The sequence below is a fragment of the Dendronephthya gigantea genome, unplaced genomic scaffold (assembly GCF_004324835.1).
Source record: "Dendronephthya gigantea isolate DGI-Jeju-01 unplaced genomic scaffold, DenGig_1.0 000064F, whole genome shotgun sequence".
In the NCBI taxonomy this organism is placed as follows: Eukaryota; Metazoa; Cnidaria; class Anthozoa; order Malacalcyonacea; family Nephtheidae; genus Dendronephthya; species Dendronephthya gigantea.
In genome coordinates, this window is record NW_021163074.1 from 69935 (window position 1) to 86495 (window position 16561).

At 37.6% G+C, this 16561-nt stretch overlaps 2 protein-coding genes and 1 long non-coding RNA gene across 3 annotated transcripts; 2 read left to right on the top strand and 1 right to left on the bottom strand.

The window, feature by feature from the left end:
• Positions 1-34: 34 nt before the first annotated feature.
• On the top strand, positions 35-6680 carry LOC114530558 (zinc finger protein 260-like). The gene is made up of 9 exons (XM_028552127.1): positions 35-449; positions 1467-1601; positions 1746-1882; positions 1994-2198; positions 2482-2876; positions 3311-3471; positions 3608-3860; positions 4603-4973; positions 5493-6680. Exons 2-9 carry the CDS (start codon positions 1478-1480, stop codon positions 6022-6024), a joined length of 2178 nt encoding a protein of 725 aa, XP_028407928.1. The 5' UTR covers positions 35-449; positions 1467-1477; the 3' UTR covers positions 6025-6680.
• On the bottom strand, positions 4884-7808 carry LOC114530559. The gene is made up of 4 exons (XR_003687768.1): positions 7298-7808; positions 6777-7181; positions 6528-6597; positions 4884-4966 (listed from the first exon to the last, which is right to left on the bottom strand). It is a non-coding gene; the product is annotated as an uncharacterized LOC114530559 (long non-coding RNA).
• A 1448-nt stretch (positions 7809-9256) lies between these two features.
• LOC114530530 (alpha-(1,3)-fucosyltransferase 11-like) lies at positions 9257-16304 on the top strand. The gene is made up of 3 exons (XM_028552099.1): positions 9257-9358; positions 10148-10325; positions 15142-16304. The coding sequence occupies exon 3, from the start codon at positions 15231-15233 to the stop codon at positions 16302-16304; it is 1074 nt and encodes a 357-aa protein (XP_028407900.1). The 5' UTR covers positions 9257-9358; positions 10148-10325; positions 15142-15230.
• The last annotated feature ends 257 nt before the right edge of the window (positions 16305-16561 follow it).

Here is a 16561-nt window from a genome sequence, read left to right on the forward strand (position 1 = left end):
CATCAGAAAAATATAAAGAAACATCATAAAATTGTGCCGAATATTTCTATACATTAGACCATATTGTTTTTTGTTGTCAACAATGTGATTTTTTGGAGCGTACTGACATTTTCTACCATGTATTTTACACCAGTATTCCTGTAGAACTGTTCATCGGTGTACGAGAGACTGAAGTAAGTATTTCCTCCGGTAATGCGGGGAGCATTTACATCTCCCCGCTTGCAATAGTGTATGTGGGTCAATTAAATAAGAAATATTTTTATGATTTTCACTCTGATTTTTATTTCCACTAAATATCTTGCGTTATCGAAGATTGCGATATTTTTTTCTAGTGACATTTATCCAAATTTGTGCTACATTTTAAAGCAATTTTTGGGATCGAACGAGACGCAAATCTAAGAACCGGTGGGGACGACAAAACAAATAACATCGCAAGCGAAGGCCCGAACGTAAGTTGGATTTTGTGACTTGTTGAATGCGTTTTTGCAGGATTTATGTGGCTTAACAACAGTTCATTTGTATATTACAAAGCGTAACCTAATAAAATGCTAAAGTAAATTCCAATTCTTTGAAACATCGCCACAATACCTGTCTAGAATAACCATATGACATACGACAACTTACGTGAAATCTAATAACGAACATGAAGTCAAAATTTTAGTTTCGTCCTTGAAAATGCTTTGTTAAAGAACGTTTTTAGCCATAGAAACGAGTCCCAGCGTAGCTGTATAAAAGACAAATAGAATCCATAGTTTTAGCCAACACGCTAGCCGCTTTGATCGTGTTTTTTTCTGCGCTTTTACGGGGGGTTTAAAAACATTGCTTCTTGTCCATTTATAAACAACGCCATTTTGCTTTCTGTGCCCCTCCCGAACAGCCGATATATTTTGATATTTTCGATCAGTAAAGTGTATCTAACCATAAATAACTTAATCAGAAAGGAGGATCACAAAGTTTCAACCTAACTGGGGAACTGTGCAAGTAAAATGCAAAGAAATGAAAAAAAACATATAAATAAGAGCATTCTTACTTCGAATTTCGAAGTTATTTGTCGGGCTGGTCAAATTTAGGGACTGTATTTACTGTCATTTGTCGGGCTCGGAAATATGTGCGGGCAACTTTCCAGCACTAGAGTTGTTAACAAATGAAATGTGACCCTCCGACCCATTAGTTAAACACTTTTAAACAGTTTTTGATGCGGTGGTTGTTATAAATGAACAATATTATTCAAATGCATTTTCCATGATATGTACCACTTTATAGTTTCATTACTAACAGATCACCATCAGGGTTTTGATTAAAAACTCTGATGGTGATCTGTTAGTAATGAAAGCCCCCCCCCCCCCCCGCATATATAAGCCCCCACTGTATAATAAAGCCCATCAAAAAACCCTTACGACCCATATAAACCCTTGTACTTTGGTACATAAATGTGTTTGAGATATCATTTGCTGTTAAATTAACAGAGTAAAGTAAGATGGCAACAGAAGAAACATATATGATGTCAGATGAACAGTTGTTAGAAAAAGCACCCATGAGTGCAGCAATGCATCCTAATGCAAATGTCATATCAACTGCTGATGCAATGGAAACTGAGGATTGTAAGTTAATTACGTATACATTTTTTCCTAAAATAACCTTATTCCATTTAAAGAAAATAACCATAAAAAACCTTATTTTATCTTTTTAATCATTTTACAACACTGCTGAGTTCCCTTACATTAAAATATCATTGACACCGACAGCAGGTGAAGATGAGCTTGATTTACATGTGTGTGGCAAATGCAAAGCTGAATTCACAAGTATTGAAAACTATGTTGAACACAAAAGAGTTTCTTGTTCCAAACGAACACCAGTTAAAAATCAAGAGTCACCAAGCAAGGTAAGGGTGATCTTTAAGAGTCCTAGGTGTTGACTTTTGTTCATTAACTGGCTATAATTTTCTCCTGAAACCTATTTATCATCTGACTTAAAATGCTCTGGGCCTTTACAGGGCAGGAAGCTGAGTGAAAGTCCAGCAAAGCAAGTCATTCGTGGTACAGACAATGTCACTGCTATCCTGGAACCGCAAGTCCAAGGTTTCTGCGAGACTGTCATTGAGGAAGGAGGCATTGTTGTTGAAGCACAGGATTCTGAGGCACATCAAGAGATTATTAAAGCTGCTCGAGCTTCAGAGAGTCAATCATTGCCCATTGAAAGTATGTTTAGTTGACAAGAAGACTGATCTGTGCTCATATTAAGCTGATAGAACAACTGGGGCCAGTTGGACTCAATCAGACCAATCAGAGTAATTTATTTCTGAGTTAACTACGATTTAACTACGCAAAATGTAGTTAAGAGGTTTATACAACCTGAGCAGCATTTTAGAATCGCCATTTTTTAGAATTATTTACTGATAATATAACAAAAGATAACACAAACTTCTTGCCCTGATCGGAGAATTGCCTAATATATTCATCTATGCTTTCTTTATCTCAACAGAAAGTAAAGAGAAAGAACCTACCACTACTGTTGAACTTGAACAGGGTGAGATTGATCCCACTGCAAGCGCTTCCACCCGAGGAGAAAACGGATCATTCAAATGTGGTATCTGCAACAGTGATTTTGATCGCCCCGAAACTCTCGTTGTCCATCAGTTAATGCATAAAAAGTTCCACCAGTGCTGCGATTGCAAACGATCTTTCGTGAACCTCGAGAACCTCAATAAGCACAAAAAGGATTTTAAACATGTTTTCAAATGTAAAATTTGCCAAGAAGAGTTTCCAAGTCAGGATATATGCAAGTCGCACGCAGCATCACATACACGACAACACGAATGCCAGGATTGTAAAAAGAAATTCTTCACTGAAAAATCTTTACTGCGTCATCGCGAGAAGGTGGTTTTGTGAGGGCAATAATGACCCTTCATTACGTTGTAAATACCAGCTTTAACTCTAAGTGCACTCAAAGATCCCTCATTTTGACGTAGTACTTATCCGGAGCTGTCCCTTTACCAATTAGTCTTTCTCACAGTGACCATCAATATCCCGTGCTTTTTTCGGGTTTTAGGTGTGAATTTATTGTGAGAATAGTTGTTTGCTTAAAAAATTGCTTTGTATGTTGTTTTTATTGTTGAAACCATTTTGAGAAAATTGAAAACAGGCAAAAAATTAGGGGTATATTCGTCATCTTGAGTAAGGCTAATTTGTTACTCAAAACATTTTGACAAGTCATCGACTAGTTGCATGGGACTTCGATAGCAATCATTGTGGGAAGACAATAGTTTGCCGTTGAGCATGTCTAATATTTCATTTGCTCATATCATTTGTAGGTATTACATAACCTTCCATGCGACAAATGCGACAAGGTCTGCCGTGATAAACATGCGCTGACAAAGCACCAGGAGTCCCATCTTAGAGTGAAAAGCCATGTTTGTGATTGGGAGGGTTGTGATCGAGGATTTCGCAGTGCTTGTGAGCTGCTCAAACACAAGTAAGATTTAGACCAATACCAAGCAACTACATTCTCATGCAGAATGTAATATGTTCAGTCGTTACGTTGTTTTCTGATTAAGTAGAAAATCACTTTTTTCCAAGATAAGCAGCCATTCTCATACTTTACTGTACAGGAAGTGTGTTCATCTCGGTATTAAGGAGTTCAAGTGTACTGAATGTGGAAGAGAGTTTTCACGAAAAGATAAATTGAACCGTCATATTTTAATCCACTCTCCAAACCGACCAACATATCCATGCCCGTTCAAGACGTTCACCGGCTGCCAGAAGACGTTTTATCGCAAGGATAAGCTACAACGTCATATCTTTGCACATTCCAAAGAAAAACCGTACAAATGCAAAACGTGCAATAAAGTTTTTGCCAGGAAGGTATACTGTCTACGGCTGTCCATTCGTGTCCATCTCAGCATGCACATAACAGAGGAAGGGGACCGAGTCTATTTTATAATGCATATTATGAGTGTGCAAACGTTGAGTCATTGGGGATCCCGATAATATCATGCAAAAACGATGTGCTTTTGCTGCACTTCTCACTTAACTTTCGCTCAATTAAAATCAACTACGCTTCCAACGTTTATTAATACTTTCAACTTGCAACGGTGTCAGTGAAAATGACAAAATGTGAAATGACCAGTGTGACCAGGGGGAAATGATACTGTGTACAGACGTGTCATATGCGCATGCGTCAGGTCGAAAAAATTTCATCCGAATGTTGGCGCCCGGAAGTTATTGAAGTTATGACATAGGGATTGCGTACATTACTCACTTTTACAGTCATGCCAATAGAAGCGTTCCGAAAAATGTTGATCAGTTCATTTCTTAACTTGAAGGAACACATCTGCACAATTCCTCAACAATTTAAAAAGTTCCTTAAAAAGTTCCTAACTTCCTGTTTCATTGACCAATCAAATTTTATACTTTATTTTTGAGCAATCTGATTGGTCAATGAAACAGGAAGTTAGGAACTTTTTAAGGAACTTTTCAAATTGTTGAGGAATTGTGCAGATGTGTTCCTTCAAGTTAGGAAATGAACTGGTCAACATTTTTCGGAACGCTTCTATTGGCACGACTGTAACAGTATAAAATATCTTTTGTTATGTCTTAAATTTAGGACAATCTTACAGAGCACACCCGTATACATACGGGAGAGTTCAAACACCGATGTCCTGTGTGTAATAAAGGAATGGGTGGACCGAAGAAACTGTTGCTACACATGCAGCAAAAACACTCCGGAGTGAACGAGGTAATCCCGGAGAAGCCAACTATGGTTAGTGAGAGTGTGCTTCTAGCGACCAGCCAGGCTGCTACGGTTGTCTCACCCGTTACCACGACCACCACAACTGAGAGTGCAGATGCCAGCGCTGCATCATGGGTACAACAGAATATCACTGGGGAGAAAACTGGTCCAGAGGCTGAGGCCACGCCGGCGGTTGCTAGTCCTGCAAGTGTTTCTGCAATGTCCGAAGATTTCCAGCCTGAACAGTAAGGGATGCACGTTATTGCATCTTGGTTTTTAGATGAAAAAGAGATGATAAAATGTATTTACCATGCACTGCGTCTCAACTAAATTATCAGAAAACTACCACGTGAGGCCATCAGTAGCGTAGCCAGCCTGTCGATTTGTCCCGCTATGCTAATATTTTAATGTTCACTGACTTTGAAAACAATAGATTTCTAAAGATATGAATAATTATAATAACTCGAAATTTACATAGCGGGACAAAATCGTCAGGCTGGCTACGCCACTGGAGGCCATCAGGCAATGAATTGTGCATTTATCGAGTGTCAACTCATATAGAGTTTCCTCGCATTATAGTACGAAAGTCAAAACCCCATAGTATCCTTCCATCTTGGTAATATTTCTATAAATCTTTACGATATAGACTGCCGAGATAATTATGCTACATGAGTAGTAATGGCCGCACTGGCATAGCGGTGATGATAAACCTAATTCTGTCCCATTTTAGACATATGTTAATATGTTAATTGTATTTTTTGTAGAGAGCAACGCGGTCCAGGCGAAGGTAGACAGCCGATACAGGAAGTAACCAACGATATACACCATCAGCAGCAGCAACAAGATGTTCATCAGCAACAGCAACCAGAAATGCACCATCAACAAGAACCAGAAATGCACCATCAACAACCAGAAGTACATGACCAACAAACGGAACACGACAGTGGTTCTCTAGTAGAACTACAGCACCACCAAACAATATTACACCACCATCAAGAGGCGTCGCAAAACCCACCCCAGGTGGCACTTCGACCTTTGATGGAACACCAAGAACAACAACAACCAAATATGCCACAGCAAATTATCATTCAACCTCAAACTATGATAATCACTCCTCCTCAGGGCTCTCCCCCGCGTGTGTCAGTCCATTATCTCTCATCTAACACAACGTCACAACCCCAAACGTCATACGCGTCGACGTTACAACAGAATGTACCTAGCGTCACCCAAAGTGATACAGTATTACTTCATGAAGTGTTGAGTGAGCTGGCCACAAGATCGCTTTTTAACTCATAAAAAGAACTTTTACTAGTCTTCCTCGTGTGATAATGAACTTATAGTGATATAATTAAATTTGGATGACAATTAGGTGTAGGTCTAAGATAATTAAGATTGCATCCTTGTGTGATGAAATTAAATATGAGTAGGCCACACCTATGGTTTATCTAGCGAGATCAATTAGCGTTTGTTATTGCCTAGGTGCTCATAACGTTTGATCAATCTGCTGTAAAAATACGATATAGAATATTAAGTATTAGCCGGGAATTTTTTGCCAGAATCATCTCTATGCAGTATCGCAGTAATAGATTTTGGTTTTTTGAACCCATCGTCATGAAATTGTCGAAAGTAGATATTAACTGAGTCCGTATTTTAGATTTTTTAAATCCGTATTTACCATCGCAGAATTAGTGAACTGAATCGTCCCACCGAGCAGTTATTGCCCAGGGACTCAAAGGTAGTTGTTGATCATCGTCGTTAGCAAATTTTTTAACTCTAAGTGAATTTCGCGAGTTTGTTACCTTTCATCCTCGTTTTTGTGAGATGTTTCTCGTCAATCACCCGGATTATGTGCCTTGAGTGGTTATCTGTCTTTAGTGTAGATCAGTTTATTGTTAGTAAATAGTAAAACAGCTTGTACATGTACATTACGTTTATTAAACATTTATGTCACATATGCCTAGTCACTATCGCCAGCCCCTGATGTATAGCATGGACTAGTGGACTGCGTCCACAACGTTCTCTCCTGTAGAAATAATGATATAAACTACCTTTATCCAATCTCGTTTCCTTCTTCCTTACGTTTTTTACTTGTTTTGGCAGCAATTCATGAAGCCGGTGATTCGGATCGATCAAATCTTTAATCATTAGTATACATGCTTTGTTTCTGTGTTCTTCCAGGGATTCCAGTTTACTCACGTTTAATTCAGTGCTACTATAGTCCCTATGTCCAGATGACCAGGATATATATTAAGAGCCCTTCTCTGAACTCTTTCTACATTATCCTTTTGCATCTTATTCAAGGACAAATCGAATAACTGTACAGTACATTAGAACATCAAAAGATCCTCGATGGGTGCTCCGTACCTTCTTAAAATGTTTAAAAAATGTAATCGCTTCGTTGCCTTTTTTACGATATATTCTTTGTTAGTCGTCTATTTAAAATCGTCATCGATCTATAATCCAAGCAATTTATAAGAGATCACTCGCGATACTTGACAACCGGCGATATATTATTAATCGATGGTTTATCTGTTTTATTCCTTCGGAAATCAATAATCAGTTTCCTTACATTTTCCTTCGTTCAGTTCCATCATCTCATCTCTGGTAAACTTACTTTATCCACCCATTCCCTGTGAGATTGCAATTGGACTTTCCGATGTAAGGATGATGCATCAATCACTTAATACGAGGTGGTATCGTCCATAAACTTTATTACATCTTGTTCCTCAGATGTTTCGCAGAGTGAAGTCTCACTATCGGGTTTGGATCGGAAGATCATTAATTTTCAGGATAAAAGATATTGGCCCCGATTTGGTTTCCTGTGGTACACCAACGTAGATTCGTTTTAAAATTGATTGTTCCCCTTGAAACGTTGTTATTTGGAATCTTCCGTGGAGATAAGATGCAAACCAAGCAATCAAGTTCGGGCCTGACACCAATTTTAAGAAGTGACTTATTATGGTCGATTAAATCGAAGGCCTCGCGAAAGTCAAGGAAGATGATGCGAATGGCCTTCTTAGTATTGTCCATAGCATATTATGCATAAATTGTTGATGATCCAGGCCAGGGAGCCCACCGTATTGGCATCGACTTATTTTATCTCCAGCAACGCAGCAGGATGGAAATGGTATTACTCGTAATGAAAAAATAATAATAAAAAACAGTAATAAAAGCATATAAACTCGTAACTGAAAGAGACGCCGCACTAAACTTCCCATGCGATTTTGACTGAATTTTTGGTTGTACTAAAGCCCCGTTTACAATGCAGTAAAACTCGTTAACTACGCCTTGCATAGTTTAATCCTAGTTAGTTCAGAAATACACAACTCTTAAGTGCTAATTCTGTCCTTAACTACAGGTACGTAGAAGTTAATAGACCTTATGCATAATGACGTATTAAGCCAGGTCATCAGATAGATATGTAGGAAGATTCGAATGGAAGACTTCACAGGCATATTCTGGCAACACTGATCGAACACATGCATTATAGAATTGAATTAAATATTTTTCTTCCACATCAGCTCGTCACATTTGTTTTAGAAGATAAAGTCGTTTTGAAGCTTTAGCAACCACCGTTTGTATGTGTTTGATCCATTTAAGATCGTTAGGATTAATCCCAGAACTTTCGCTGATTTTACAATTTCAAGATGTCGTCGATTCATAGTAATTGGATCAAACATACCTTCGGAATATTGAATCCTCATCTCTTTACATTTTTCGGGGTGTGATATGTAATTTATTCTGTTCAGACCAATTAACAATTTTATCAACAGCTGGCTGCAGTGCGCTATTGCTGTGTTTAGGAGTGACTCGGGAAACTGTAGTGTCATCTGCATATTTCCACATATCTTCTGAGGGCTCGCCGGAAAGTCAGAGGTCGTTAATCATAGGAAGAAAGAGCCAGGGCCTGAGTTTTGTTCCTTAAGGGACTTCTGCTGGAACGCGCAAAAAATTTGAGTAACAATCCGTGTCAATTCTCACTCTTTGAAAACGATTCCGTAAAAAATCTACAATCCAATTTATAATTGCTGGTTTTATACCATAGTCATACAGTTTGGCAACCAGAAGGTTGTGATCAACCGTATCGAAAGCCTTTTTATAATCTAACAAAATCACTCTAACCGCGGAGCCTGTTCCATCAGTAGCGGACAACTATTTGTGGAGCATTGAAATTAAGGCAAATTTTGTAAAAAAATCAAATTATAAATCCAAATTGTTTTGGGTCAATAATATTTAAAAGATTAGGTTTCAATTCATGTTGGATAACAAAATCCTCAGCAATTTTGAATAACGTTGATGTCAAAGATATCGGTCGTAGGTCTTTGTTAAAGTCTTCGATATTTTGAGCTTTTGCCCGCTTTGGAAGTGGAGAAATGTCTGCGATTTTCCATACATTTGGCACTTTGTATTCAATAAATGAATAATTAAGAACATCTGTTTTTTTTACAGCTGGGGCAATTATATCAGCATATGTTTTTAATAACCAAGCAGGTAGATTGTCCGGACCATTGTCTTGCACCTGCTTTAGACTTGTTGATTCGCCGAAGTTTCTCTACTAATGACTCCAGAGTAACTTGAATACATTCATCAGTATATCATATGGGAAACGCAGGTCCACGGGTATATAAGGGTGAGTAATCATTCATTACGCCAATTAAAGCCTCGTTGATTCTATTTGCTAATTTTTGACCGTTATTGGAATCGTTATCATAGGAAATAGTTCCTGGTTATAGTTTTCCGGTTAGGTTTTAGACCGGATAGTTGCTTCACTTCATGCCACCAATCACTAGGTTTGCAGTCGGATAGTTTTTGTATTTTTGCTTTATAATAACGTTTTCGACACTTTTTTCTTTCCCTATTTACCTTATTTCGTAGCAGCCTCAAAAGAAATGTTTCTCCGGAGGTAAAAGCTTTTTGCCTTTTCAGGATCAAACGTTCCTGCGTCATCCATGGGCGATCGTTGACTTGTACTTTTGTCTTTCGTTCTGGCATGATTGTATTTAAACCGTAATTTATAACTTGTGTAAAAACTGAGAGTTCATTCTTCACTAGAGTGATGACATCCCAGGAATCCCATGGGACATTTGTTAGAAAACGCCCTAAACAGGCAACATTACTAGCTCTCTTATCAGGAAATTTAATAATTTTCTTTTGTGTTTCCATCGCTTTTCGTAATTCGGGAATTACGGTGACAGTAATGTGGTCAGACAAACCAAAAGGAGGGCCAGCAACTGGCGAACTATAATAAGCTTTCAAGTTGGTAAAAATTTGATCGAGTGTATTCGGCCCTCTGGTAGGAAAATTGATAATAGGCTTTAGTTGAAAACTTTTAGCAGCATGTTTGAAATCAAGTTTGTTATTATCACCCAGTAAAATTATTCCACAACTTGTATAATTCACTTCAATATATTCCAATTAGGTTTTCAGATATTCGAGCAATTCACTATTGTTAGCATTTGGAGGGTGATAAAGGACGCCAACAATTATCCACGAAAAATTACAGGGAAGTCGTTTTGGTTGTAACATTACCCATAACACTTCATGATCGTCATGGTAGAGTTCACCAAGGAGTTTACATATTATTTTTTATATACAGGGTGAGTAAAAAAACCCTGACACCTTTGAAATTCAAATTAGGCGCATTGAGCTGTAATGTGACAGAAGTTGCCTAAAATATCTCATTGGTATACGAAGCATACCAATGAAGGCTAGTTTCCACTCAGGAAAAATCTTCTTTGGATCGGGACGGACAGGAAAATTTCCTTTGTCGGTAAGTTCTCAGGCGTCGTTTATACAAAGGAAACTTCCCTGTCCTGTCCGATCCAAAGGAGAATTTTCCTGAGTGGAAACTAACCTTGAGATTGCATTCTGTTTGCTCTAGGTTTGTACGCTTCTTTTAGGGCGGGCTTTTCTTTTAAAGCAGGCTTATCGATTATTACCACAGAATCATTGAGCGTGTTATTTGGTTGACTGACTGTACTTATTCTGCATGCCTCTACGCCTACGATACTTGGGTTTTCCGCTCTCGAATTGGAGTGATTGCACTTTTTTAGTGTTTGAATTTCTATCGAAAAAGTTACGTTTATAGGCAATCGGCTTGTTAAACGGATTTTTGACTGTTTCATTTCCTTGGCAGGAATTACTAGGTCGCTTCTGCAAATTAATAGATCAGATGACTCAGATTGCATATTTAAAAATCTATTATTTTGCATTTTACGATATTGTTCGATTTGCGTGGGAAGAGAATCGGCAAGGTTACACCGCGCAAAACTAGTCGACATCTGGTAAGACTGTCCATGGTAATCGTTTAATTCAACATTGGTTGGAATGCTCGCTTCAACAATAGAGGGCTTTGGTAATTTGCATTGGTGATTTGAACTTGTTTGTATGATTTTATCGAAGGACTTTTTCTTGTTGTTCGAGCTTTCGATTTTTGATTTTTTCTTCATCAAGTTCCGAGCGCATTCTAGATACTTCATTCATCAAATCATGGGCCCCCAGCAGCAAATAATTCTGTGAACTGATCAACGATTGCATAGCGTCTACTCTATTTTGCAAAATTTTGATGTTAAGAACGACGTTCTCCATGCTTGAATGAACTAGAGTTTGCTTCCAACATTCGTTTATCGGATCTGTAGATATATAGATGTAGCTTCGCATAGGGTTTTTTAACATAAAAAGTGCCGTGTTCACCGATTTGTCCATTAAAAACTAAACTATTCAGCTTACCAGGATACCATGTAACAATGAATTAAAGGTCATTACTATCAAATCTTCGAGCGCAGCCGCCGGGTGTTCGCCAATTGCCAACTTGCTTGAGGGTATTTTCAACGAATTCCTTCAGTTTATCAAAGTTATTTTCCCAAGATAATCTTTTCTTGTTATAAACAATATCTCCAGAGGTAACATGGCTACAAATATCATAAAATACCATTCAATTGCGAAATCTTTGACATATCGATCAGAGCTGCCAGATGTACGACCTTCCATGGTCAGTGAGTGATGACATTAGCGTTGACAACCATAGAGATTATGGTTGACAACCACGATAGCATGGCGTCAGACCTAGCCTCCTCCACAGGCGTCGCTAGCTTTCTTTGGGGCTTCCCTTGGGGTTGCGCTGGCTTACCCTGGGATGCGTCAGACCATTAGAAGTTTATTTCGTATCTGACTAGGCCAATTCGTCTAAACAAGGTACAGATAGTAGTCAACATGCACAATTCAACGAGAACGAACGAGTAGCTTCATTAACCGAGCGACTCAGTTTTCTGCACTCGTTTAAACTCGCCTGGCTACTGGATGAGACCTTAAATATGAATTTTCGACAAGCACTTAGACGAATGTGATAATTTTATTCCGTTCCAAGCCATTAGCATAAACAATTCAATGACAAGGAACAAATAAAACTTCAAACCCAGACGACTTGTTTACGGAAAAGTTGAACAATTAGCGTGTCAATTACCGTGATGATATCAGTAAATTGCAGTATATTTTAAGCAATGCACTCATGAAAGTTGTGTATAGCCCTTTGCTTGCTATGTAATTAAATGCTTTTAAAATATTCTTCAAACAGCTTTGACTTTGCTACGGACAATGCCTCCTCGTCAAGTTGTAAGGTTAGGAAACCGGCGAAGAAAGGAGTATAATTTTAAGGCCGCAAAGACTACCAATTTGTTGAAACTCTCAATTAACAACTAACAAGGCGGATGATTGCAACAAAGGGTTTACCTCATCGTTCAATATTATGTAATTTTCTTCCGATATTTCAATACTTGCTCTAATCGCAGATGACGGTTGAACAGATGACGTTCAACCATTACACATTTGATGTTGGGGTTTCCGTTTATACGTTTACAGGTAGCGATATTTTACTCAATGAATTTCTCTGTAATTATTCGCATGTTTAATCATGCAATTTTTGTTTGGCTCGACCTTTTACAAATGAATTGAATAGCCATGCCATAATTATGCTGTGTTTTCTTGGGGATTCATCCCTATATACATTCATACGGTTCAAGTGTTTCCAAAACAACACATGTTTTCTGAGAGGGATGACTTAGAAGCAACCGCGACTGCTTTGCACTTGATGACTAGTTCACAGTTGTTTTCACAAAACACTGGTTTTATTTTCGGTATACTTACCTGCGATTAGAGCAAGTATTGAAATATCAGAAGAAAATTACATAATATTGAACGTTGAGATCCACCCTTTGTTGCAATCATCCGCCTTGTTAGTTGTTAATTGAGAGTTTCAACAAATTGGTAGTCTTTGCGGCCTTAAAATTATACTCCTTTCTTCGTTTCCTAACCTTACAACTTGACAAGGTGGCATTGTCCGTAGCAAAGTCAAAGCTGTTTGCAGAATATTTTAAAAGCATTTAATTACATAGCAAGCAAAGGGCTATACACAACTCTCAAGAGTGCATTGCTTAAAATATACTGCAATTTATATCATCACGGTAATTATTGACACGCTAATTGTTCAACTTTTCCGTAAACAAGTCGTCTGGGTTTGAAGTTTTATTTGTTCCTTGTCATTGAATTGTTTATGCTAATGGTTGGAACGGAATAAAATTATCACATTCGTCTAAGTGCTTGTCGAAAATTCATATTTAAGGTCTCATCCAGTAGCCACGCGAGTTTAAACGAGTGCAGACAACTGAGTCGCTCGGTTAATGAGGCTACTCGTTCGTTCTCGTTGAATTGTGCATGTTGACTACTTAAACCACAATTCTGCCGAAATTTAAACAGTAAACATAAAAAAAGGATATTGCGAGAAGATGGATGGAACACACGAAGTGCAACCAAGTTAGATCTTAAGTCTAAGGCCTTTAACAACTCGGCCATTCTAGCATTTTGTATTTTAAAATAATAAGTATCTAAAAAACTTGTGTTATTTACGACAGGAATAAATAGTTATCTTTAAAAGGGGGAATCGGGAAATTGGTAAATCGGGGAATTGGGCAATCGGGGAATTGGGCTCATGATTTGAAAATGAATTAAACTTCTTATAATAAGTTCTTTGTTGTAGTTTACTTCATATATAAGAACACCTAAACCACATCGCCATGGTGACTCGAGCTCACATTTCGGTTAAGATATTTCAAAAGCTAAGCAAGATTTGAAAAATTGGTGAAAGAGTCTTATACATAATTTTACCTGTTCTTTTATACACTAGCGGTCAAAAAGAACTGCTCAAAACAAGTTAAAATGCTCTCAAATGAACGTAACGGTCCCTCTAACAATATATACGAATAAATATAGACTAGATTACATGCTAAGCTATATGAAATATTAATATTTTGTTGATCCTTTGGCTTTATATAATTGATAACGACCTTACACTAGCGTGGTATATTTTCTGCTAAGGTGGTAATCTTAACGGTCAAAAGAAATTCACTCAATGGACAGTCTTTACAGCAATGCATAAATCATGGACGCTTTATGAATGAATTCCTTTCTTGCACTATCCCCTTGACTTTGTCCCACAGAATTTCAATAGGGTTAAGGGCTTTTGACAGTGCAGGCCAATCCATTTCTGTCACTCCCTCTTCCTGAAACCATTATTTGACTATATCTTGGAAGTGTGGCAAGTTGCATTACATTATTGAAATATTGTTTGGAATAAGAGAGTTATACAAAATGCCTATAAAGCTCTCTCCTATATTCGCTTCTTTTGTATGAATTTGTATCTAAACAGTTCTTTTTGACCGCTAGTGTACAATAAAAGATAGATTGTTATGATTCCTGTTACATACGATAATAGCAACATTTGAGCAGTTCTTTTTGACCGCCAGTGTATGAAAGAAACTAAATATTCGTTGCCAATACCTTTTAACAATTACAACTATCAACTGATGAGATCAGTGATTGATATTTTTGAGAAAAAAGCTTCACACAATTTTTAGTATTATTGATTTTATTAAAAACACCACTATTTAACCTAAAATATACATCAGTTAAACTTGCATCTATTATATGGATCGAGCAAGTAATATCACACTATCACTACTAGTCTACTGCTACTTACCAATTTTTCAAATCTTGTCTAGCTTTGAACTGGTCGCAATCTTGGATTAACATTCATGTCATTATGGGTGGTTTTGATGACGCCACAACTCCACATGCAAGCGAGTTAACCGCATAAAACTACTCTTAGATAGCAGTGTTGTTTAGGTGTTCTTTCAAATAAGGTAAACAAAATTTTCATTGTTAAAAAACAAAGAGATTTATTTTAGTTTCAAATATACGAGCCCCATTCTGTCAGAAATTCCGCACTTGACGTCATTATTCAGTTTACTTATCGTTTCAGTTCTCTGATTATAGCTTTTCCCCAAAAAGTTTATTCCATGAAGTTGTTATTCAAAAATGATATGTATTTGATGTGAATGTAACAGTTTCTCCGATTTTTAGGAAATAAAACAATTCTTTGTATAATTACCCAATATCGATCTACAGTATAATAACTGAAAGTTGGTGGCATTTGAAACAATATCGAAAACATGACTCTGTCTTCCCTCAAACTGTGCATCTGTGTGCCGATTTCACTAGCGTTGATTGGCCTTGCAGCTCTTTTCCTAATTGGTAAAGATGGAATGACCATGGAGTATAAAACAATAAGTAAAGAACATGAACATGGTAATCGCCTTCACGAGAAAAGAAATGAAAAATCTAGGAGATCCGTTTTGATTATATACTGGAGTAAAATATTTAGTGACATACCGCGCGTCAATTTCAACCCTGTAGGTTGGCCATATTTCTTTGCTGGACAAAATTGCCCGATTAAATGCGAACTTACAAAGGACAAACGTCGTGCCCATGATGCATCAGCCTTAGTCATTCACTCCAGAAACACAAATGAACTTCCTCCGAAAGCTTTCCAAAATTTAACATGGATTTTACACACAAACGAGAATCCTATTTTTACACCTTCTCTTCGCAACCCTGACATAATGCGGCAGTTCAATTATTTGACCAGTTATCGACTAGATTCAGACTTTCCGTGTCCGGGATTTTTGAAGCCAAGTTTAGAACCGCCGCAGCCGTTTTCAGAAAAAACAGGATTGGTAATCGTGGCACTGAGTCACTGTGAACCTACACGAACACATTATATTTCTGCTCTTATGAACTACATAGATGTAGATTCATATGGCGAGTGTCTCAATAATAAAGCAGGGTTGGAGAGGGAAAAGAGCAATTCAGGGCATGCTCTCATGGAAATGCAAAGGAATTATAAATTTAGTTTAGTTTTCCCAAACGCAGACTGCGACTATTATATGACTGAAAAAATATACAGTGCACTTTCAGCTGGAAGCGTACCTGTTTGGTTAGGAACGGATAAAATTGACGAGGTTCTTAAGTGGGGTAATTTGAATAAATCCGTGATTAAAGTAAAGGACTTTACTTCACCAAAAGCATTAGCCGAATATCTGCTAAGACTGTCACAGGACGAGAAGGAGTACAATAAATATTTAAAGTGGAAGTACGAGGGTTTTCAATTCCCAAAAGAGTATTATACCTCGCCAATAGGGCAGTGGTGGGACGGACTACCGCTGTACTGTAGGGAATATGCATGAAGATTGCGCAGGATCCACAAGGACATAATGGATTGCCAGTTGATAAATGTGATGGACAGCAAAAGCGAACGATTAGAAAGTGGATAAAAAATTGGCATGCGGTGTAGCAAATGTAAAATTTTTAAACAGTTATAAATGCTCGAACGTATAGAAATATATAAGCCATGGAAAGTAAAAAAAATACTTGTTCAAGTCTATTTATCAATGACGAACGAACGTTATTTGCTAATGCGTCCAACACGGAAGACATCTATCAA